Source organism: Rhineura floridana, chromosome 11 (assembly GCF_030035675.1).
Source record: "Rhineura floridana isolate rRhiFlo1 chromosome 11, rRhiFlo1.hap2, whole genome shotgun sequence".
Taxonomy (NCBI): Eukaryota; Metazoa; Chordata; class Lepidosauria; order Squamata; family Rhineuridae; genus Rhineura; species Rhineura floridana.
This window is the reverse complement of record NC_084490.1, coordinates 68141343-68165817: the sequence shown is the minus strand read 5'-3', so window position 1 is coordinate 68165817 and position 24475 is coordinate 68141343. Positions and strand designations below refer to the sequence as shown.

General features: G+C 41.2%; 1 protein-coding gene and 1 pseudogene across 4 annotated transcripts in view; both read left to right on the top strand.

Moving 5' to 3' along the window:
- The window catches only part of MOCOS (molybdenum cofactor sulfurase), a 232946-nt gene that overhangs the window by 118970 nt on the left and 89501 nt on the right, over window positions 1-24475 (top strand). For all 4 annotated transcript variants that reach the window (XM_061589658.1, XM_061589656.1, XM_061589657.1 and 1 more), the window contains exons 6-8: window positions 5997-6196; window positions 15120-15236; window positions 17887-18321. In XM_061589658.1, the coding sequence (XP_061445642.1) occupies window positions 5997-6196; window positions 15120-15236; window positions 17887-18321 (752 nt within the window). The remainder of the gene's footprint in view (window positions 1-5996; window positions 6197-15119; window positions 15237-17886; window positions 18322-24475) is intronic.
- On the top strand, window positions 23930-24048 carry LOC133368140 (5S ribosomal RNA; annotated as a pseudogene).

The following is a 24475-nucleotide window of genomic DNA, read 5'->3' as shown; positions in this document are numbered from 1 at the left end:
TGTAACCCACACAAGGCAGCATACTACTAAAGGAGATCCAATTTAGATACATTTGATCGGTATTCAGAATCATAAAGAAGCACAGATTTTCAGGAATCAGCAGCATTAAACTGATTAATTATGTAGAAAGAGACTTCCACAATCATGGGGCCATCATCAAGAAGGCCCTGTCTTCTGCATGCTAGCTCAACTGACCATATTTGTGAACATTTGAGGAGCGCCTTTGTGGTTGCTCTTAATAAATTATCAGGATCATAAGAATGGAGGTGGTCCATTATATAAAGTGCCTTGCAAAAGTAATCAGACCCCTGACCAATGCTCTAATATTACTGAATTACAAATGGTACATTGTAATTTCGTTCTGTATGATAGTTTATTTTGAAACACTGAAACTCAAAATCAGTTATTGTAACGTGACATTGGTTTTATGTTGGGAAATGTTTGTAAAAAACATTAAAAACTGAAACATGTTTCAGCATCCCCCCTCCCCACCATTTACAATGTGAGGATAATACTTTCCTACTGAGACAACATATATGAAGTGATTTGAACAGTGAAAAACATTATATAAATGTCAGATATAAAGCTTCCCCGTTGCATTTAAGCCATAGGGATAGGTTAAAAAGCATTTGAACTTTTGAAATATTTACAAAATTCTTTGAACTCTTACAGCATCCAATGGAAAATGTTCATGCTGTCTTAGAAACAGTGAAAGTCTGGGATGTTTAGCACCATGGCACTGTTTATCTCAAAGATGGGTGAGCTGTGGACCTCCAGATTTTGTTGAACTCCGATTTCCATCGACCTCAGCCAGCTGGCCAATGGTCAGAGATGATGGGAGTTGTAGTACATATATGGTGGTCCACAGGATCCCCAGTCCCAGCTTTATCTCCTCAAAGGGTCCTTACAAAATATATTGTGCACTAAAACAATCAAACCATAAATCAATCTACAAAAAGAGGAGGTAAAAGTACAGTACAAGGTATGGTCTGAAGGCACATGAAGCCATCACCTTGCTAAAGCTAAGCAGGTATGGATCTGGTCAGTGGCTGGATGAGTGACCTTGGTTTCCATGATGGAAGAAAGCCAAGATAGAATTGTAAGTAAGTAAATTAAAAAATAAAAATACAATAAAAACCTTAACATTTCAAAATGCATAATCAAACCCTTTCAACTCCAGCTGGTTTTTTTTCCAAAATGCAGATATTCAGAGAAACTCCGAAGTGTGTTCTGCTGCCAAGGGCTGGATTATGGCAGAGAAGTTTCCTTTTCATTTCATTTCAGTAGTTTCTCCTCTGCATTCTGTTTCTGTCTGCTGTGTCTGGGAGGATTGTCTTGCTGTTCTGTGTGTTTCTATTTTTTTGTTCTGGGGAGCAGTCTGCATATGAGATGTGAGAAGAAGTGGGCACAGGAGTACATTTTTTCTGCCTCCTGACGTTCGCTACTAACAATTAGTAATTAAGAATATATTCCATTCCTCATACTACATCCCCATCCCCAAAAAGTATATCTTTGCCACTCGTTGGTATAAAACCATTCTTCTTTTTAAGAGATCCATAAATGTATGGGAGATCCTTCCAATCATGTGTCAGTGCTCTTACATGCATTGTTAAGCTGTCCTTAAGGAGTTCATCTTTGGACAAGTCAGTGTCAATGTTTCTTCTTAGAATCTGTCTGAGAAAGTAAAATGAACCCAGGAACAATTAATCTACTTTTTGTAAATAAATAAATAATGGCTAACAATAAATTTTATATTCTCCCACCTCTACTTCCAACTAGGATCGGTAGTTTGGAGTTTTTAGAAAGCATCTTTCATTTTTCAAATTTCCTTAATCAACCGTTGTGTGCCAAAATCCCAATACTCTTTGAAATGAATTACATAAGAAGCTTAATATAACTGAGCTTAAATCCTGAACCTTTTGCTTTTCATCTAGCACTGCTCTGTGAATAACAAGTTGGACTGTGAAGGTGGGAAATCTTCCTGTGAATCTCAGGTTATCAGCTCTTTTGTCAGGTGACTGTGCTGGCACATTGAGGTTCTCAGTTTCTAATCAAATGTTAGCTGATGAAATTGTATGTGAGGGGGGTATGTGTGTATGAGTAAACCATAGTATCTTGGAAGTGATATGTTTACAATACCGTTTTTGGAATAGTGACAAATTGTTGAACTGACTTAGAAGTTTTTATTAATTTTCTTATCAACAGTTACTGGAAGATATAAAGTTTCTCCTTCCCTTACTAATTCAAGACATTTATATCATTTGTGTGCTTCCTTCAATTTGTGCATTGCTTCCTATGAAACATATCAAAACAATGCATAAACTTAATTTTTTTGTAAATGTACAAAAAAAGAAGACATATTGAAATCAGATTTATCAAAAATCGATCTCTTCTTGTGATGCACTGGGATGATAAATATCAAGGTAATGTAAATCTGTATGCCTTGTTTACAAATTCTGCAATTTCTCACCTCTAATTATTGTTAAAAAGATAATTAGTATCACTGGTTTTATGAAAATAGGGAAAAAGTGATTAAAAACTATGAATTTAATAAAGCTGCTTTTCACATGTAGCTTTCAAGAGTAAATATTTGATCTTACAATGATGGAAACCATTATATATTAAATTATATTTTATGGTGGGGAGCATGAAGCCTCCTTTCCCCTCTCTTTGCTGACTATTAACCCCCCTTCCTTGTTTCTCCTGCTCCTTCCTGCTTAGGCCTCTTGAGATAACAGGGCAATGCGTGACCACAGTGGTGGCTTGTCACATCTCCAATATTGGCCTCAAGAGGTTCTTGGAGATAGAGGTCAATTCCTGGACTCCAGGCCAAATCTGGAGGGTTGTCAGTCCCACTTTAGAAGTGATACAAAAGGAAAACATGATGGTGTTATTTATGTAAAGACCTGTCATTGAAAAAAAACCAAATTGTTTGTTATGCAGAGTGTGAGAGCAACGAAATAGGAGAAAGACTTTTCTTTAATAAATACACATCAGGATGGAAACTGACAACATCCTTAATTTGCAACAACTGCCTCCCAGTCACAAATACCCCATTTCTGGGAAAGGTGATTAAGAGGGTTGTGACATGACAGTTCCAAGTACTTTTGAATGAAACTGATTATCTCGACCCTTTCCAGTTAGAGTTCAAGCCTGGTTATGAATCTGTCTTAGTCGCCCTGATGGATGACCTCTATCAAGAGAAGGGCAGGGGGCATGTAATCCTGTTATTCTTACTTGATAATTTTGATACCATTGTCCATGATATCTTCCTGAACTGGTTCTATGAGATTGGTATTGAGGGCACAGTTTTACAATGGTTGTGGTCCTGTCTCCAGAGTCGTTTTCAGAGAATAGCTTTGGGTGATTATCTTTAAGCCCCTTGGCAGTTGCACTGTGGTGTGCTGCAGGGCATCATTCTGTCCCCAGTGCTATTTAATATCTACTTGAAGCTGTTTGGAACGGTCATTAGGAGATTTGGGGTGAGGTGTCATCAGTGCACCGATGATTCTCAGTTCTGTTTCTCTGTATCATATAAATCAGGAGAAGCTGTGTAAGCCCTGGACTGGTGTCTGGACACAGTAGTTAGCTGAATGAGGATCAATAAATTGACTCGTGAGTCCTGCTTTAGATGGGGTCATACTCCTGAAGGAGCATGTTTATAGTCAGGGGAAGCTCCTGGACCCATCTCTGTCATTAGAGGCCCAGGTGATCTCTGTGGCTTTCAGTGCCTTTTACCAGCTTTCATTGGTAAGACAGCTATGGTCATTTCTGGATAGCCTGATCACTGTTTTCCATGCACTGGTAACTTCTAGATTGGATTACTGCAATGCAGTCTGTCTAGGGCTGCCCATGGGGCTGACTTGGAGATTGTAGGTAGTGTAACATATGGGAGCTCAACTGGGGTGGAATATCGTCACTGTATTATTGGACTGCCTTCAAGTCGATTCCGACTTATGGGCGACCCTATGAATAGGGTTTTCATAGTAAGTGGTATTCAGAGGGGGTTTACCATTGCCGTCCTCTGAGGCTGAGAGGTGGTGACTGGCAGGTCACCCAGTGAGCTTCATGGCTGTGTGGGGATTCGAATCCTGGTCTCCCAGGTCGTAGTCCAACACCTTAACCACCACACCACACTGGCTCTCCGTTGTATTATTACATTGAAAGAATTGCACTGGCTGTCACTTAGGCGCCAGGCTAGGTTCAACTTGCTGGTATTGGTGTGCAAAGCCCTATAGATGTTGGGACCAGGATGCCTAAAAGATCACCTTATCCTATACATACCTAGCTGATCACTGCGTTCTGCACGAGAGAGCATCTTGAAAATAACATCCTATCAAGAGGTCAATTCTGCACAATGTCGGAATCACGCCTTTAGTGTGGTGGTGCCCACCCTTTGGAAACTCCCTCCCATTGCATATTAGGCAGGCACCTTCTCTGTTGCCTTTTTTGACACCTGCTAAAGATGCTAAACTTTCCACAAGCCTTCTAAAATCTTTAGCCCAACTGGTATTTGTTTTGGATTTGATTTGATTCTATGTATGTGTTGTTGATGTTTTAAACTGGTTTTTATATTCACTTGGGGATGCTTCATGGGAAGTGATTCATAAATGAAACAGAAATAATAGGTATCTGCTTGTAGTTTTAATTATGGTTGTTTTAATTTTGTTTTATATCTTATATTATTAGCTGCCTTGGCCATCTTAGGATGGAAAGGCAAGATATAAATTCACTAAAATAATAAAAAGCGTTTTTCATGTTTTTGTCATATGAAATAATATTGTTCTTAAAATGATATATATGTATATATTCAGTCAAATAACTAGTCCCTCTCAACTGTGAAGTGCTACAGTCCAGCAAAAGCTTGAATATAACTCTAGTCCTGATTTAGTGCCCTACATAAATGTGTGGTATTGTGCTTTTTTCTTCTTGGTAGTACTAGTTTGTACTCAGGTATGGATGCAATATCTCAAAATACCCAGTGTAAGGAGTGTCAGTTCATCTTCTCAAATTATGGGAGAGAAAGGATAGGGCCCTTAATGAAATCCTAAAGTCCTGCTCCTTAAATCCCCCCAAGGCCTTCTAAAAACTGTAGCCAAGGGGGTAAGACACAAAAGGCAAGGAAGCTATGCCTCTTTGCCCTCCCTGTCATTCAAACATTGGTTTTGGAAACATTTTGTTTTAGTTATATAGGAAGTCTATATAGCTAAAATAAAAGTTATATATTTTTGTATAACTTTTGGGTTGTATTTTGAGGAATGATAGCACATGTAGTAGGAATCTCTGAATTTGATTCAGGATGTTTGGAAAGGGATCCTATATCTGTTTTCTTGCATTTTCAGTCACACTTTATTTCCAGGGGTTCTCCATTTTGTAAGTGGGAGATATTCAATAAACTGCTTTTTTATAAGTTTTTTTTATTCACTAGAATTATGTCTGGTCTAATTTTTTAATTTCCACAATTCATGAGTTGAACCTAAATGTGTGAACTGAGTACAGGCGGGCCCCACTTATATGGCAGGTTCCGTTCCGGACTGCCGCCTTAAAGTGGAAATTGCCGTAAAGCGGAACACATCGAGTATAATGGGGCGCGTTGTGCAAAAATGCCGCAAAATGCCGCAAAAGCGCAAAATTTTCCCCTAATTGAAAGCTGCCGCATTAGCAGAACGCCGGAATGCGAAGCGCCGGTAAGCGGGGCCCTACTGTACTGAAAATAATTGTTTATGCAGTACAATGATGTGAAAATTCTGTCTCTGATGTTAGATCTGTGATGGCTCATTCTCACATGCAAGTTATCAAGTGATGAGTGTGACCTTAGAGCTTCTGCTTTTGCCCAGACAACACATTGAGTGAATGTCTACTGTGACTTCTCTGAGAAACACAATTAAAAAACAAAACAAAATTAACTGATTTGATTTTAAGAAATCCTTTTCGTGTTCCAGTAGAAATTGTTCAAAACAAAGGAAGAAGTTGACTGTTATTTTTCTCCCCCTTAGGTGCAATGGAGAACATAAAACAACATACATTTGCTTTAGCTCACCACACCTATACAGTCCTCTGTGCATTAAAGTATCCTAATGGGGCACCTGTTGTGCACATTTACAGTGATACGGACTTCAGCAGCCCAGATGTGCAGGGTCCAATAATTAATTTTAATGTATTGGATGAAAACGGAGATATCATTGGTTATTCACAGGTACACTTTAATAATTCTCCTGTTTTGTTGTAACACTTTCTTGTGAATGTTTGACCTCCTTCCCTCTCAATATCTGTTAATATTACATTTCTTGTTCGTTTGATTCTTTTCTTCTTATTTCTGAACCCCCCTCCTTGTTGCTTTATAACATCTATACTTGCTTCCATTTATCCAGCTGGGAGTTGGGAGTAATTTAACAGAAGGCTATAATACCTAAATGCATGTAGGCTAGACAGACAGTATTTTTGTTCATTGTTGAAAGTGTCATGATATAGGTTGATTGCTTTACCCATTCTGTGTGTGTGTGTCCTGCTTAAGAGTGAGTATATGATTCAGGCCAAGCGCCGCTCCTCATTGCCTCCATCTATTTTTGTACTTGCAATATCAATATCAATATCAGGTAAATGATATTGAAAGCATGCAACACATTAAAGATTGAAGTGAAAGGAAGAAACTGAGGAAAATGCAATGAGAGTTCATCAGTTCAGAGAAAGAGAGCACCATGGGTTTTTTTAAGGTTCATTTTGTCACAACAATAATTGGCTGGGGTACGGGTAAAAGCAGGGGGGGGTTGGTTAAAAAAATGAGGTGCTAGTACTCGTATATTGATACTAGTGCTGTGGTGCCAGCTCATAATGCCTGCCAGGGGCAGCAGAACAAGAGGCGCTGGCACTCCATACCGGTGAGTACTGTCATGCCAAAAAAAAAGAAAAAAGCTCTGGGTAGAAGTGCTGTTGAGTTTAGGAAGGAACTGGCAGAAAGAGGATGACCAGTGCATGTGCCTTCAACAATTATGTTCTGCAGTGAAGAAATTTAGGATGGGACTATTCTGGCAAGGTATCTGCCATGAGAATGCCAACCCTGTGTGAGGTTATCTTCCCTCTCTCCATATGGTTTAGTCACACTTGTAGTTTCTCCACCCCCATGAGCAAATTATCTGGAGAGAGAACGGAGGAAAGATGGGAAAGTGTTCCTAAAATTATTTAACAGGCTGGGAAATGCATTGGAATCCCTTCCCATTAAATATTAGATGGGCACCTAATATTGCCTCTGTTGTCTTATTGATACCAGATGAAGACGTTCCTCTTCCAACAAGCCTTTTAAATAGAGATCTTTCCAGTCTGTATAGGAATTGTTTTTAAGCCTTTTTATTGTTTTATCACTTGTTTGCCACCCTGGGCTCCTTTGGGAGGAAGGGTGGGATATAAATTTAATATATAAATAATATGCAGGATTGCCATTTTTAGTGACTGGTCAGTAGTGTAGTTCTGCCTAGTGCTGTGCCAAAAATGTGTCCTGCATTTCTCCATCAATTAATGAGAAAAGAAATTGCATTCTAAAGTTATCAAATGGGAGAGACATGAGTGGAATGCAGGGTTTTTCTTGCACTTACCTCATTTTTAAGGTTGCCACAGTGTGTTTGTGAGTGTTCTTTTTCATTTTAGAAATTTACTCTCTAGTAGTCTGCACTCTGCAGCCTTTCTGAGTGCCCACATTTCCTGAAAGTCCCATGTTGTCCTCATGTGGCCTTTCCTGTAAGCATAGGAAGGTGAGGAGGTTGCCTAATGTGTGCCTGATAGCTGATCATTTTTTTAAGTGAAATCTTTTAAAGTTTAAAGAAATCAATGAATAAAGTTTTTTTTAAAAAAAGTAAAAGGAAGGACTTCCCTCAAAAACAAAACTTGTGAGTGTGCAAACTCATACATTCAGTAACCAGCCTCCCAAACCTTTAAAGCTCAGGGAAAGTCTGGTAACTCCTACATGGGGCTTTTTCAGATCAGGAAGAATGAACATCTGGGGAGGCTGTAGAAAGCTGGAGAAATGTTTAATGGAAAGAAACGCACATACGTCATCCGTGACCATGACCATCTCACAACAATAAAGTAAGCTGAACCATACACCCACCAAAATTCTGGAGAAATTAGAAAGAAATTTGAAAATTCCCTGAAAATGAAGTAGAAAAATAGAAGCCTATTTTACAGGGGAAGAAATCTTTTGAGAACTTTGAGGACAGGTTTATGCTAGTCCTGCCCCCAGAAATTGCTTAAACAAAGAACATGGCCACTAAGAACAGTGTTTAACATGGCCAGCACGTTATTTTCAAAAGTATGATGAAAATTTATGCTTTTGTCCTTTCATGAGGTACATCACCAGAGTGTTTTGACTGATATTGAAAAGAGCCAAGGCCACTTCCTCCTTATTTTTTATAAAGAATATGTTGTTCAGTGATGGTCAAAGAATATGAATTAGCAATTCTAATGCTTTTAAGAGCCTACGCACTCATTACATTAAATGTGATGACTCCAGCTAAGACAAATATTCATAGTTGGCCTAATGGCTTTTTTGGCCATGTTCCCAACAGCTGTCTCAAAACCACTGGGGTGATCATTCACTATTGATTTTTTTCCATTGATCTGGCAGTTAAGATTCCAGGCAACTAGAAGAACTTGATGGACTGGAACAACAGAATACAAACCAAATTATGAGGAAAGAGATTCTGCTGATACAGCTTTTGGGCTGAATCATTTTTACTGTTGTGCAGTGGGCATATTAGAATAAGTGTCCAGGGCAAAAGGATTGGATTGTGTTGTTCTGTACTACTGGAAGGGAGCTAATATTGGAATGGGGTTTTGTCATTACAGATTGGCAAACTGCATTCGCAGTGTATTTAATCAAACCTCACTAGGTGATATTAGATGTTGAAACAATTCATCTCCTGCAGACAACCAGGTGGAGCACTGCTTTCCTGCCTTCAACATATAATGGAAAGGCAACCTAATAGATACATTAACTTTTCTTGTATTCTAGAAAATCTAAAACAGCAAGGAAGGAGGATTGTACTTTGTGAGTTGGAAGATTCTTATGAGTGAGTTGGAAAGAATAGGAGAAGCTCTTCTCTTAGTATGGAAATGCTGCCAATCAAATTGAGTCTTTCTGCTGTAGTGGTAGAAACTCCACCAACTTGGTCAGGATACTTTGCTTGTGGAGAGAGCAGGTAGAACCTTAGTGATTGAATTAATTTTTATTTTCTGCAGTAAGTAAGTAAGTAGGTAGCATTGATATAATCAAACTAATCCCATGCTGTATTGTAGATCTGAGTGTTGCTTCGTCCGAGGATTTTCAGAAACTCCCTGCTAAAGTTAAATCTTGTCAACTAATTGATAAATCACCTGTCTTTAATATTATTATCTAAATTTAAATAAATGTGCATATTATCAAAACTCAGTGTAGGTGTTCAAAGAAATATATTGAATATTAAAATATACAATGGACATGATCCAGGCAAAATGAAGTATTTTTAATTCCAATTGATTTTCAATGCAGAATATTTAAGCTTGTGATTTTTATACCACTTAAAGATTTTTAAAACATTAAATGATATATAAATGCTTTAAAGTAAATAAATACATGTGATTAGCTTTCTAATTAAAATAGAAAGGCTTAAAAGTGCTTAATTTTTATCAGAGTGTCCAGTGTATTTTAATTTCCCTTTATATGAACACACAAGAAGTAATGACAACAACCTTTAAAACAAGCAAATAGGCCCTTAATTTTTAGCACCACCAAATTAAAAGTTCCCCTTTTCTATTAAAACAAGTCTTGACTGATGCATCAACTTAAAGCTTAAGTTCATTAATCTACCAACTAATTAATCTACCAAAGTTTGCCACCCTATTATAAACTTGTGTACATTTAAAGGTATACAATAGATAACTGCAAATCTGTGTATCGTTACAAGCTACATTGACTTCCATCAACTAAGTTTTATTCTCTGCATTTGGTAATGCAAATGAAGCTTTCTGCAAGGCATGTTTTATTGAGGTTTTTTATCTTTGTGTATGTATGTAGAAAGATGTGTGTTACATTAAAAGAGAAAGGGTAATGAAAAAATAAATGGCAAACCATTCTACATACACTGTATGAATAAATACTGTATGTGCGCTGCAATACAGGATACCTTGTCCTTTAAAATTACACAGGAGTCATCTTTGTTATCTTTTCAGTGACCGCTGAAGACCTTCTTCTTTCAACATGCCTTTTAAGTAGAGACCTTATCTGTGTTGGAATTGCTTTTTAAATATTTTTTTAAAACATGTTTTTAAGGTGTTTTAAGATGTTTTCAACCATTCACTTCTGCTCAATTTCTTTATCACCTATCTATTCCTAGGTTAAGGAAGGCCTTTACGTTGGCCAAATTTGACGTTTTGCCCTCAGCTCTACTAGAGGGAAGGTTCAATAGAATCCCTCAGACCGAACATTACTGTCCTTGCGACAGTGGTGCCATTGAAACAGCAGAACACGTATTATTTATTTATTTATTTATTTCATTCCATTTCTATACCGCCCTTAGCCTATGGCTGTCTGGGCGGTTCACAGCAAGGAATAAAATACAATACAGTAAAATAAAAATCAGGTAAAATCACTAAAAACATACAACTTGAGCATTTAACAACTTGGTATAAAATTAACTTAACAATAAACATTAAACATTAAAATGCCTGGGAGAATAAAAAGGTTTTAACCTGGCACCGAAAGGATAGAAGAGTAGGCGCCAGGCGCACCTCATCGGGGAGACTGTTCCATAATTTGGGGGCCACCACTGAAAAGGCCCTGGATCTAGTAACAGCCCTCCGAGCTTCCCTATGGGACGGGACTCGGAGGAGGGCCTTAGATGTTGAACGTATTGAGCGGGTAGGTTCATAGCGGGAGAGGCGTTCCGCAAGGTATTGTGGTCCCGCACCGTGTAAGGCTTTATAAGTCAAAACTAGCACTTTGAATCTAGCCCGGAAACAAATAGGTAGCCAGTGCAAACGCGCCAGAACAGGTGTTATATGTGCGGACCGTCTGGTCCTCGTCAGCAGTCTGGCTGCTGCGTTTTGCACTAGCTGTAGTTTCCGAATTGTCTTCAAAGGCAGCCCCACGTAGAGTGCATTGCAGTAGTCCAATCTCGAAGTTACCAGAGCATGGACGACTGAGGCGAGGTCATTACTATCCAGATAGGGGCGTAGCTGGGCTACCAACCGAAGATGGTAGAAGACATTCCGTGCCACCGAGGCCACCTGAGCCTCAAGCGACAGGAATGGATCAAAAAGGACCCCCAAGCTACGAACCTGTTCCTTCAGGGGGAGTGTAACCCCATCCAGAACAGGTTGAACATCCACCACCTGGGTCAAGAGGGCACCCACCAACAGCGTCTCAGTCTTGTCAGGATTGAGCTTCAGTTTGTTAGCTCTCATCCAGTCCATTATCGTGGCTAGGCAACGGTTCAGCACGTTAACAGCCTCACCTGAAGAAGATGAAAAGGAGAAATAGAGTTGCATGTCATCAGCACACTGGTGACAACGCACTCCAAAGCTCCTGATGACCGCTCCCAGCGGCTTCATATAGATGTTAAAGAGCATAGGGGACAGGACCGATCCCTGCGGGACTCCACAATGGAGAGTCCAGGGCATCGAGTAATGTTCTCCAAGCCCTACCTTCTGGAGACGATCCACCAAGTAGGAGCGGAGCCACCGCCAAGCGGTACCTCCAACTCCCAATTCCGTGAGTCTTTTTTGCTGCCCTCACCGCTTCTGTATACCGTTTAGTGGAAGCACTTACCAAGGCATGATTGGAGTGCAGGTTTTATACCAGCCTTCGCAGCCATTTTATTATTCCTCTCTTCCAGAAATTTCCAGGCAGAGATAAAAAATTTTTTGCACAATATCTATTAGCGGATATTAATTCCCCCATAACCCATAAAGTTGTGATTTTTTTCGCAGCAGCCATTGATACACATAGAGACCTGATGAGTAAGGAACCTTTGACCTAATCGATCCATTGCCTCATGAAATAATTAACTTACCTGTACTATTTTGTGCTGTTTTTGAATATGTTTTAGTGTATTTTTTGTACTGAATTTCTCTGGCTGGTCAATTGACCGTAATAAATCTAATGAATGAAAAAAAGATGTTTTCATTGTTTTGTTCCTTATTTGCTGCCCTGGGCTCCTTTTGGGAGGAAGGGTGGGCTAGAAATAACAACAACAACAATAATGCACAGGAGAGAAGGAAGCATTTTGTTAGTGAGCTTCCTTAACTAAGACAAAATCTTCTTTAAAAAAATCAGAGGTAGGGTTTTTTGTGACCTACTTTTACACTACATTGACCATTTACACTGAGAAACAATACCTCACAACAAATTGATCAGTGATTTTTTTAAAAAAGAGTTAGATTACTTAGTTTAGTTTCTATTTCACATGACTAACAAAGGATTAGTATAAAAGCTGGAGGAGTGTCCCAGTGTTGGCCTTAGACATTAGTTGTGTGCCGAAAATGCTTTGTATTTTACAGTAGTCAAATATCTTGAAGTGTTGCTCCCCAGGTGCAAGAGGAGTTAGCTCAGGGAGAGGAGTCAGATGAGGATGAGGTTCATGGGAGCGTTGAAGGAAGAGGGAACACAGTCAGCCTGCAGACTCCATCGGCCAGCCCCCCCCATCAAGGCAGTGCCTGCTCCGCCTGCGAGCCCCCCGCCTGAGCCGTTGGGAAGCGATCCCTCGCATGCGCCAACCAGCCCCCCTGCAGGAATCCTCACCTGGCACTTCAAACGCTTCCCTGCCAACCAGCTTACCGCTCCCTGAAGCCGAGCCGTCACCTAGCTTCTGATTACAATGATTCACAAAAGAGCTCTGTGGTCCTGGAATGGCAATTTCCGTACACACAAAAAGACATATAAGAAGAGCTAGCTGGAGCAGGCCAGTGGCCTATCTAGTGCAGCATCCTGTTCTTACAGTGGCCAACCAGATGCCCATGGGAAGCCTGCAAGCAGGACCTGAGCGCAAGAGTACTCTCCCCCACCCAGTAGTTTCCAGCAACTGGTATTCAGAAGATACTGCCTCCAACTATGGAGGCAGAGAATAGCCATCTTGGCTAGTTGCCTTTGACACCATTATCCTCCATGAATTTGTCTAATTTTCTTTTAAAGCTGTCCATGTTGGTGGTCATCACTGCCTCCTCAGGGAGTAAGTTCCATAGCTTAACTATGCGCTGCATGAAGAAGTTATTTCTTTTATCTGTTCTGAATCTTCCAGCCTTCAACTTCATCAGATGTCCACAAGTTCTAGTGTTATGAGAGAGGGAGAAAAGCTTCTCTTTCTCCACTCTACTCTCTCCATGCCATACATAATTTTATAAACTTCTATCATGTCACCATTTACTCGCCTTTTCTCTAAACAGAAATGCCTCAAATGCTACAACGTTTCCTCACAGAGGAGTTGTTCCATCCCCTTGAACGTCTTGGTTGCCGTTTTTTTGCACCTTTTCCAAATCTACAATATCTCTTTTGAGATTAGGTGACCAGAACTATACACAGTATTCTGAATGTGATTGCACCATAGAGTTGTGTAACGGCATTATGTTATCAGCAGTTTTATTTCCAGTACTATTCCTAATGATCCCTAGCATGGAATTTGCCTTTTTTGCAGCTGCCGCACACTGGGTCAACATCTTCATCGAGCTATCCACTATGACCCCAAGGTCTTGTTCCTGGTCCGTCACTCCCAGTTCAGACCGCTTGAGTGTTTGTGAATGTATATGTGAAGCAGTCTTGCTCCTGCTCAGCAAAAGAAAGGCAGAGGCACTTCATGGACATGGTTACTTTCGATACGTTAGGCAGGGAGCAATGTTAGGCATTTAATGAGTTCAGGGGCTTCCATGCTAGTGTGCAGACGATGTGGACACTTGCTTGTCAATCAAAATGGAGCCTTTTGAGTCATGGTGCTTGTGATAGGGCAACACAAAATGGTGAAGGAATAGTGTTCTTTGACAACAATATAGAGGAAGATCACTATCAGTCTTCTGTTCTTGCAGCTATGTTATTCTTAAAATGCAAGGTGTGAATTGGATGTGTCAGAAGAAAGGGCTGAAAATCACATTAGGTTTTCTTCAGAGGTATTATGCTCCTCTGTTTACCCTCTGACATATCATTTTTATATCTGCTTTTTGAGGACTGAAGAAAGCTGACACAATACAGCAGTGTTTCTATTCCTCAGGGGGTTTCACTTCTTTGCTTGGATTGTTATTTCTCTGTCTTCTTGCCCCTGCCAACCAATTAATGTGTTTCCTGTTTCTCTTTCCCCCTCCCTCCTTGCTTTTCATCCTCTCTTAGATCTTGACAGAAATAAGTATTTGAAAATGTTTATCTTGGAAGCAATGGAAACAAATCTGTGCAAATATCCTTAATTTGAATTATTCATTCTGAATGTCCTTGGTACAACATGTGGGTGGCTTATGATGGATGTAGGGTACATCCAGTCCTGGTTATAATTAGAACACCCACCCCAATGTTTTGTCTTGGTATTTTGTTCCAGGTGTTCATTTGCATCCGATATTTCCATTGCTGCTGACTATAGAAAAGTAGACCTAAAGGCTGGTTTGTTCATTCACAGATATACAGATGTTGTATCTTGTTACTACTGTTCAAGCACATATAGACACATTCTTTTTCATCATTCATACAGGTTATTGGTTCCAGTATCCATTTATTAGTATATTTTTCTCCGTTAATTATTTAGTGCTTACTTTCAATCTCTGTATTTAAACGATATATCAAATTAAAAAGAGTTTAGGAGTGAGACTGCAATACCAATAGGTCTCTTCATTCAGTCTGGTAGGTACCTTGCCCTATGTGCATTATAAAGTCACAGGATGAAGAGTACAGTCATAATACATTGTAATCAAAAATCTGTTTTAGAATACACATGACGTTAGAAAAAAATCATGTTGCATAGAATGAACATTCATAAAATCTAAAATAGTTAAATTCTTGAGCATTTGATGGGGGGAAAACTTTGGTGATTTCTCGATTTGTAGCTTTAATAGATAGATAAAGATATTTATTATCAGTGTCGTCAGTCTTTCTTTTTTTTGTCCTGCTGAAACCCAAGGTAGACAAGTTGGCTGGGCTCTACAACATTCACATACGCACAGGATGCTTTTGTAATACTGGAGCTTGTCAGCAGCATTTGGGGATCAGCAACGATGACATCAAAAAGAACCTGCAGGTCAGTATTGATTTGGTCCATTAATACTATCAGTTAGGTTGCTTATGAATTATGAAGGTGATGATGACTAAATTTATATTCCACCCTTCCTTCAAAAAGGAATCCATGGTAGCAATTTCATGTTATGTTTTCCCAGTATATCCCAACAAGTTCTCACAAGTCCAACATGATGGTATTACTTGGGTATTACTTGGGTATTGGGTGCTATGAAGTCCTTGGTTGTTCTCACTCTCCCACACTGCCCAATATTTTCAAGCGAAAGGGTAATACTTTCCGCTACTTTCTGTACAGTACAATCCTGAGTGTGTTTGCTTGGAAGTAAGCCTCAGTCACTTCAATGGAGTTTATTCCCAAGTAAGTTCACATGGCATTACAGAGGTATGAGTCAATGCTGGACAGGATACAGTTATAATATTTGCTCAGATATATTATTGGATCTCAAATACATGAAGAGCAAATCCTAGTCATTCCATCAAAAAAAGCTGTGGGCAAGTTTCTGCAAAAATTATTTCTGAAATAGAATTCATTTTTCATTATTTTGATTGTTGTAGAGTATCTGTAAACATATATATAGAGACAGTCGCAAAAACAGCAATTACCATAGTTACTTTTTAGAGCCTTTGTTATATTCTTCTATGTAATCTCTTGCATCCTTCCTCTTATATACTTTCCTTTTTTTATCTGTCCATAAAATTGTACAATGGGATATGGAACCTTTTTCAGCCTGAAGGCCACATTCCTTCATGACTAACTGTCTGGGAGCCACATGCCAGCGGTGCACATGCATCCACACATTGAATGGGGAAGCCCTGCAGTTTGTACCTGGCCCAAAAGCCAGGGGTTCCCCAGCCCTGTTGTAGGGGAAGCCTGCATAATGGTTTATCAAAGCCCACGTCACCCTTAGTGAGCACCTTGGTAAGGGGTGACCTTCCTCTGCTGAGGAGTGCCATGTTGTGCAACAGTGCTGGAATGTTGTGAGTTCAGATAACATTCAGGTGTTTCAAGGCCAATCAACTGAAGGCTGGGAACCTATAGAAAAGAGCTTAGAAGGATATGGCTAATTAAGCAAAATCACAAGGGTTTAAAAAATATATATTGGGGAACTTTTTGGAACTCAGTGAAGGTGAGCTCCTACAACTGAGCCCTGTTTTCTCTATCCTGTTACCTTCAGAGCAGCTTTGTCCCTGTTTTGTCTGCTTGTTCATCTTACAAAACAAAATGCTTAACGAAAAAACAATGCCCACTTAATCCCCATTTTTTTTCTTCCAAACAAATGACTACTAGCTTCAGGAAAGTGCATAGGATATTTTGGTTCTCCAAATCCTGTCCCATGGTTCAGGTTCCATGCATTTGTGTTGCTGAATGTTAGCTAAATTGAGATCAGCAACTGTCAGCCCTGAGCCAAATCTGCCCCCACTTGTGGTACTGTCTCCCTGCTCAAATCACCAACCCAGAGGTAAGAGGGTGTATAGCAGAGTAGTGGTTATACCAGTAGATAGCTTTAGCAAGCAGTATGAGGACTTGGTATACCACTGTCCATTCCATCCTTAGAGTGGCCTTACAGTAAAATTAGTTGTTGACCAGGGCCCTGAATACACATGTAAAATTGATTTCAATAAGCATCTCAGGTTTGTCAAAAAATTCCCTATGAAGATCCTTACCTGTTCAAAGTTATGTTAATTTCCCCCTTTTCTTTAACTGTGATTTGTCAGATATCTTCTTTTTCCTTACTCCTCTGCTTTCTAACTTTGTATACATATGGCCATTATATTTTGAGCAGATCCAATGAGAGAGGATCTGAAAGGTCAGAAGTGATTCATCTTCCCTCAAAGACTGTGCTGCCATCTCTACTGATTTGCCTTAATGCTGGCGTTAGAGATGATTGGTTGATGCATCATAGTGTACCGCAAGGACAACCCTCACACATCAGTTGCTGTTTCAAGCAGTTCAAGTTTTAGTAAAGCTGCAAGTCCTTTTGCCACATTCTTTATGTGTGCCATTTTATTTTCCTAATTCATTTGTCAAATACAATACAGAAATCCCCATTGCTGCATCTTGATGGAATGAAGAATGAAACTAGTTCGGCTGGATGAAGAAGGTTAGGTATAGCACAGGACCATAACCGTGGTCAAGCACAGAGCCTTTATGCTTTCCATGCATAAAGCCCCAGGTTCAATCATTGGTCTCTCCAATGATAAATCTTGGGAGACAGACTTCCAGTCGGAGTAGATAGAACTACACTCAATGAACCAATATTCTGACTTCATATGTGGCAGCTTCAGAATCATAAAAACACATCTTAAAATAAAAACAAATACTCCATCTATAATTGGAAGCCGCAGCAGCATACTTTAAATCAAACCTCTCTGAATGCCTGATGGAATGGGTAGTTTTTCAAAACAAGTCTAAAACTCAGTAAAGATGGATAAAGGTGGATCTCTCTAGGAAGGGCATTCCAAGGGGTTGGGGTTGCAAATAACCAGGAGCAGGATGTGGGAATAGGAATAGGAAAAGGGATTGCATCTCTCTCTCCAATACTGACTCAATTTTTGAGGTATTCAATCTGTGTTTTTTTAGAATCTTATTGCGGTAAAATATGTAACATATTGATAGTATATACATAATATCTTTTATTTTGGTACCTAATTAGGCTGGTCATGTTTGTGGAGATGACATAGATGTAATCGATGGACGTCCCACTGGGTCTGTGAGAATCTCATTTGGCTATATGTCTACATTTGAAGATGTACAAGCCTTTCTCAAGTTCATTATAACCACCAGGCTCTTGGGCTGCAACATGGTTAATTTTCCATCTCCAAAAGATACCATTTCAGAACTGATAACAACTCCCAGGGAGAATGGTCACAATTGTGTGAACAACAGTGCAAACACGCTGCCTCAAAATAGGATCATCGGGGACTTTCAGCTTAGTACCAGTCCTGCTTCCATGATGATGCCAATCAGTCCACATTCAGAAAGGGGCATGGCTTTGGAGAATTCAACAAAAGAAATGCCAAGTGACAGAAAGCCAGTTACTGTCACCAACATTTATCTCTATCCAATCAAATCATGTGCTGCATTTGAGGTAAATGCTTTTAGTGATTTTTTTAAAGATTCATATTATTTGTTCAGGTCTGTTGATGTCATATATATTTCTTGCATTTTTTATCTCACTGTGTTTGAAAAGCATTCAGGGTCAGGGCCAGCTTCATTTTCAGGTTGAGAGCCTCAAGTGCCAATTTTAGGAATACCATTAAATGGCATTCAATTGTTGGTTATTTAGTGTATGTCTATGTGGGTATCCATTCATCATGGGTTGCTGGGAGGATGTAATTTGGATTTTCTTCTCGTGCATCAAAATGTTTTTGGCCTTCTCTGCCAAGATCAGAGAATAAAACTTTAAAAGTCAGAACAGATGTAAGTTGAAATAAAACTAAATGACTATCGACTATACTCTATATCTCTTCTGGCTTATCCCAGGAAATAAAAAGAAAAAGGGTCATTTTGGTGACCTTATCTCCTAGAAAGGATAGTTCCCCAGTGGTTCCTGGAGGGCATTCTGCAGCTTGGGAGGTGCCTCCCCCTGGTGCGTGATAGGCAGGGCCCAATCTTCAGATTATCTCACCCAGGGGGAGGGGCCATCCCGCTCTCTCCCAGACCTGTCCTGCATACTGTCATGGCCGGTCAGGGTCTGGCTATGCTCCCTAAGAGCCAGCCAGCTTCTAGTTTTTTCATTCACCCAAAAATCTCATTTTTCTCTCCACCTTTCTACTCTCTCTTGTCTCTCTCGCTGATACTTTTTTCCTGTTTCTTCCCCTCCCTTCCCACTCCTCCACGGCTACCTAGCTCAGGACAGGGAAGGGCGACACTTAGAGGGCCATTTGGCCCACAACGAAGGAGTGGAGTGCCGGATAGCATTTTGCGCCCGCACGTACAGCTGCAGTTCCTTTCCTTGCCACTTCAGTGCCCATCTGATTGGCAGAGGAGAAAGGTGGCGGCGGCAGCAATGAGATATGGCCTCCATTTGCCTGCGCGCAGAGCAAAAAGGTGCTCTTGGCCTTCTGTGGGTATCAGGCCCTCTCCACCTTAGGGTCAACTGGGCTCTGAACTTCCTCCCACCCGCAATTACAAATGGAGACATGACCACATTCTCGGAAGGGGAGCAGAGCGATATAATGCAGCAGCAGATTTCGCCATGCTCCCAGCAGTTAGGAGAGACACCTGAGCACCACGTGGAGGGGGTGAGTAGAGGACATTTGACAAATTCCCCTCCCAGGACAGGAGGATTTCCCCAAATACCTATCATGGGTTAGGGGCATTGTGGTTAAGGAAGTCAGGAACTCGGGGGTATAGGCGGGGCAGAGCCCAGTTTAAGATCTAAGCGCCATAAGAGGACGTGCGGGTCCACATCAGGACACAAGAAAAGGAGGTGCATCTCATCTCCCCCAAGCAGCACCTCCCCCTCTGCCCTCCATCCCTGGGCTCCTCCTCCTCTTCTCCTGTTCGTCAAAGCAATCACGGGAAGAGGCACAAGGAGAAACAGAAACGCAACACTAAAGGCACACACTCCTCTCCCCACCCTAGAAGGAAGCAAGGGGATAAGAGGGTGATGGGTAAACAGGCAGCTACGCTCTTGGGACTACTGTCAGACTCGGATTGCTATTCCTCTTCAGAAGGCAGAGAGGAGGGAGAGCTCTCGGACGAAGAAGTAGAAGCACCTCCTCCTAAGGAGAGACTTTTCTGGCAGAGCTTTTTACTGCTCTGCTAGCAAAGGCTAGATGGGTTTTGGAATGGGCCGTGCATCTGGCACTCCAGGAGTTCACATCACAGGTCTCGGGCTCACATTTTGGTGAGAAACAACACAGTTACCAAGGCATACATCAATCATCAAGGAGGAACAAGATCGGCTGCTCTGGCAAAGGAGGCCTGGAGGTTGTTGAGTTGGGTAGAAACTCATCTCCTGTCCCTGAGGGCAGAACACGTGGCAGGAGTCCAGAACGTAACTGTGGATTGGCTGAGCAGGACCTTCCTTTCAGATAAGGAGTGGCGTATTCATCCTCAGGTCTTCCAACAAATCATCAAGATATTCGGAGTTCCACAGATGGACCTTTTTGCAACGTATCAGAATGCTCAGCTCCACAGGTTTTTCTCCCGTTTCCACCACTCGGAAGCCTAGGGACTGGATGCACTGGTGACAGACCGGCCAGCAGGTCTCCTCTACGCCTTTCCTCCCATCCCTCTCATTCTACAATCAGTCAGATGCATCAAGCATCTGAAAGCCGAGGTGATTCTGATTGCTCCATGCTGGCCGAGGAGGGCATGGTTTCCAGAGTTACTTCACTTCTCAGTACAGGACCTGTGGTGCATTCCATTCCGACCAGACCACTTGAGCCAGGGCCCAGTTTTCCACCCTTGCCCAGAGATCTTCCGACTAACAGCGCGGAGGCTGAGCAGCAATGGTTAGCAGAATTGGGGTTTTCCAGCTCAGTTCTGAATACCCTACTGGCATCACGAAAGGCGTCAACCCATATAACTTATGGCTCTACCTGGAAGGTATACATAGACTGGTGCCAAGCCCAGGGGCGAGATCCAACTTCGAGACAGATTGCAGATGACCTGGGCTTCCTGTAGGCTGGGATGATAAGGGGCTTAGTACAAATACCCTTAAGTGCCAGGCATCTGCTCTTGATAGCATTCTGAGCTGTAGGGGTGATGTCATTGCATCCCTTATGTCAGCAGTCATTGCATCCCTTATGTCAGCAGTCATTGCATCCCTTATGTCAGCAGTTCCTTAAGGGGGTGGGATTACGGAATCCCCAAGTCACCCATCAGTTCCCCACATGCAACTTAAATTGGGTGCTATCAGCCCTTATGGGTCTGCCTTTTGAACCCCTGGCCACATGCGAGATAAAACTCTTGACTCTTAAAACAGCTTTTCTAGTAGCTATTACATCAGCTCGTAGGGGCCCTGTCCTCGGACCCGCAGCTTTGCATATTTCATCAGGACAAGGTGGTCTTGAGGCCAGACCCATCATTTATTCCTAAAATTCAGTTTTTCACAGATCTCAGGAGGTGATCCTTCCCTCATTTTGCCCCAATCCATCCTCCTTTAAGGAACGGGCCTGGCACACTCTGGATGTGCGTAGGGCACTCAAGTTTTACCTGGAAAGGACTGCTAGCTTTAGGAAGTCAGAGGTGCTATTCATTTCCTTTGGTGGGGTAAAAATGGGCAGGAAGGTTTCCCCCTCATCCATCTCATGGTGGCTTAAGGAGGCCATTATGCAGGCCTATCAGGCTTTGGGCAAACCTCCACCACGAGGGCTCACGCCCCACTCCTTCCAGGGGGCATCTACCTCAGCCACTGCTAAAGGAAGCTTCCCAGTCATAGAAATCTGTAGTGTGGCCACACGGGCATCACTGCATACCTTTGCCAAGCATTACAAAATTGACTCCTGGGCCTCGGCAGATGCCGCATTTGGGAGGAGGGTTTTGCAAGGGGTGGTCCAGGCATGACCTTCCCTCAACCGGAATCCCACCCAGGAGGTTATTATTGCTCTGTTATATCCCAAGCCACAGAATGCCCTCCAGGAACTGCTGGGGAATAAATAGACATTCTTACCGTGAATTTCTCTTCCCAGGGGTTCCTGGAGGGCATTCCCCCACCTCTTCATTCTGGTGCTGAGGGTTTGAGTCATGCTGGTTTCCAGTGGCTTCTGCCAGCACCATACATGAGGGGGAGGTAGTCAGGGACTCCCGGGGATTTCATGGATGACCTTTTTTTCTTTTTGCCCTGGAAGTTTCTACATTTTATCTTCCAGGTTTTTTCGTTTCAGAAGTCAGTTTCTTAGCATGTTAGTCTCCACAAGTTGCAGTGGGTTCTCATGGAGATGACAGGCCAGTCGGGCCAGGAGTACAGCTCCATTGAGGGACCATTTTGGGGGTTTAAGGGGTCATCATGCTCTGCCAGTGGGTCTGGGAGACAATGGGATGGCCCTTCCCCCTGGGTGAGTTAATCTGAGATTGGACCCTGCCTATCGCACACCAGGGGGAGTCGCCTCTCAAGCTGCAGAATGCCCTCTAGGAACCCCTGGGAAGAGAAATTCAGGGTAAGAATTTCTGTTTATTCCATTGCTGCGGAAAACTCATTGATAATGCTATTGTCAGTGTGTGAATTCAGCATATGGTTGGTTTAATCAAAAGGGAGGTATTGGTTCATCTTAAGCTGCATTTTGGACATCAGTTTTGTCCTCCTGTACATGCATCCCAAAGGCTCAGTATTATGCCTCTAAGCAGTAGTGCTTCTCACTGAGGTAGTAAACCTGCATCTGGCCTGTACCACTCAGACTACAAGTGGGGGCACACATGATGGAATGCTCTTTCATTATATTATTTAAAAAAAATCATTCCACATAGGAGAGTTGTTGTTAAGACCATTCCATCATTGATGACAAGATATAAAATAAAGGGCTATTTCATTTTCCTCTGCCCCTGCGTCTGTAAATACCAATTTTCTTCTTATGGACTTAATTTTCTCAGTTTTCCTGAAGTGTGAAGGGGTGAATTCTAACAGAGCTTTTATTTCTGTTCATACTGGAGGGAGTGGCTTAAACAGTCCTTTGCAAGTTGTGCCTTAGATTGCATAAGAGAAAGAGTACATAATAAAAAAGGAATTAAATTGGGCAACCAGTGAACCGAGGGCCTATCTGTAATCTAGGGGGATCATTCACAGCTCACAGTGTGGCTCCATGAAACTGGGAACACCATCCCATCCCTGCATGCTGAAGTAATAACCCTTCTTTTGTTTACATACTCACTTATCCAGGGATGAAGGAGAGCAGCCAGGAGCTCTTGATCTTGCCAGGAGTTGTTGAATCTGTCTCCAACAACTAATTATTTCATGATCACCACCAAATTTCAGAGATTGGGTTATAGGAGTTATCCCAGGGCAGCTGGCTGTGACAACAGACCTAATTAGACTGGATTCACATAACACATACATATTACTACATTTTATACTGGGTGATTTTACAAAAATTCCAAAACCTGCTTAATGGTTTGCTTGGAAATGAATAACTTAATCCTAAAACCCACAGTAAACAATAATTCAGTAATTAGCATGCATGCACGCACTTACATGACATGGGCTGCGGGCAGTGACGGGTGTACGGCAATTGAGGAAACACTTGATTAACATGTTATAATTGAGGGGATGCTGATTTGCATTACAAAGAAATGTTATCATTAAAAATACATTTGCAACAGAAATATGACATTTAAGTGTTGCGGCACTTTTTGAAAGTTCACTCTTTGAAGATTTTAATTGCTTTCCTTTTTCAAAGTTAATAACATTACCACCTTCTTTGTGACTTTCCCCCCTCTTTTTTGAATAAGGCATGCTGAAAGAGGTGGATGGTCTACACACTGACCTAGAATCTGATTTTGCTTTGCAATATATTTTACAGTGCTTTAATGAATGTCAATATTATTATAGCTTATTTTATGAAAACTTCCTAGTGTGGATCACAGTCTCATATCTGAATGAAAATTGAGGTCAAAGCTATTGAAGACTCACCTGCATTTAAAATCTATTCAGTAATACTTTTTTTAGTTGCCTGGGAGTTCAAAGCAAAATATAGTAAGAAATATTACCAAGGTAGTCACATAACAGTATTTTTCTTAAATATAAGTAGCACGTCTATGGCCATACTATCCTGAACACGCCCAATCCCATCCGATTTTGGAAGCTAAGCAGGGTCAGGCCTGGTTAGTACTTGGATGTGAGACCGCTTGGGAATACCGGATGCCATAGGCTTAGAGGAAGGCAATGGTAAACCACCTCTGAATACCTCTTACCATGAAAACCCTATGAATATATCCAACAGATTCATGGGGTCTCCATAAGTCGTGATCGACTTGAAGGCATATAACATGGTAATATAAGTAACATATTACCTGTGCATATGATGAGCACTTCCTTAATTCAGAGGTACAACCTTGGAAAATGAAGAATCAAACTCCAATTCAAAATTCCATTTGCATAGCAAAGCAACTGCTGAGGGCAGAGTTATGCAAATGAAGCATATCTACATATAGGTCCTGGTTCTTCTGGCAGAAGTTGCAAACATTTCTGTTAAAAGAAACAAAGCTGAATTCTGCAGTCTGCATGAATTATTCAGATTAATCAAATATCTGTGGACCAATTATTTCATAAAGCCAGTCTTATTTGCCAGGATCAAGAT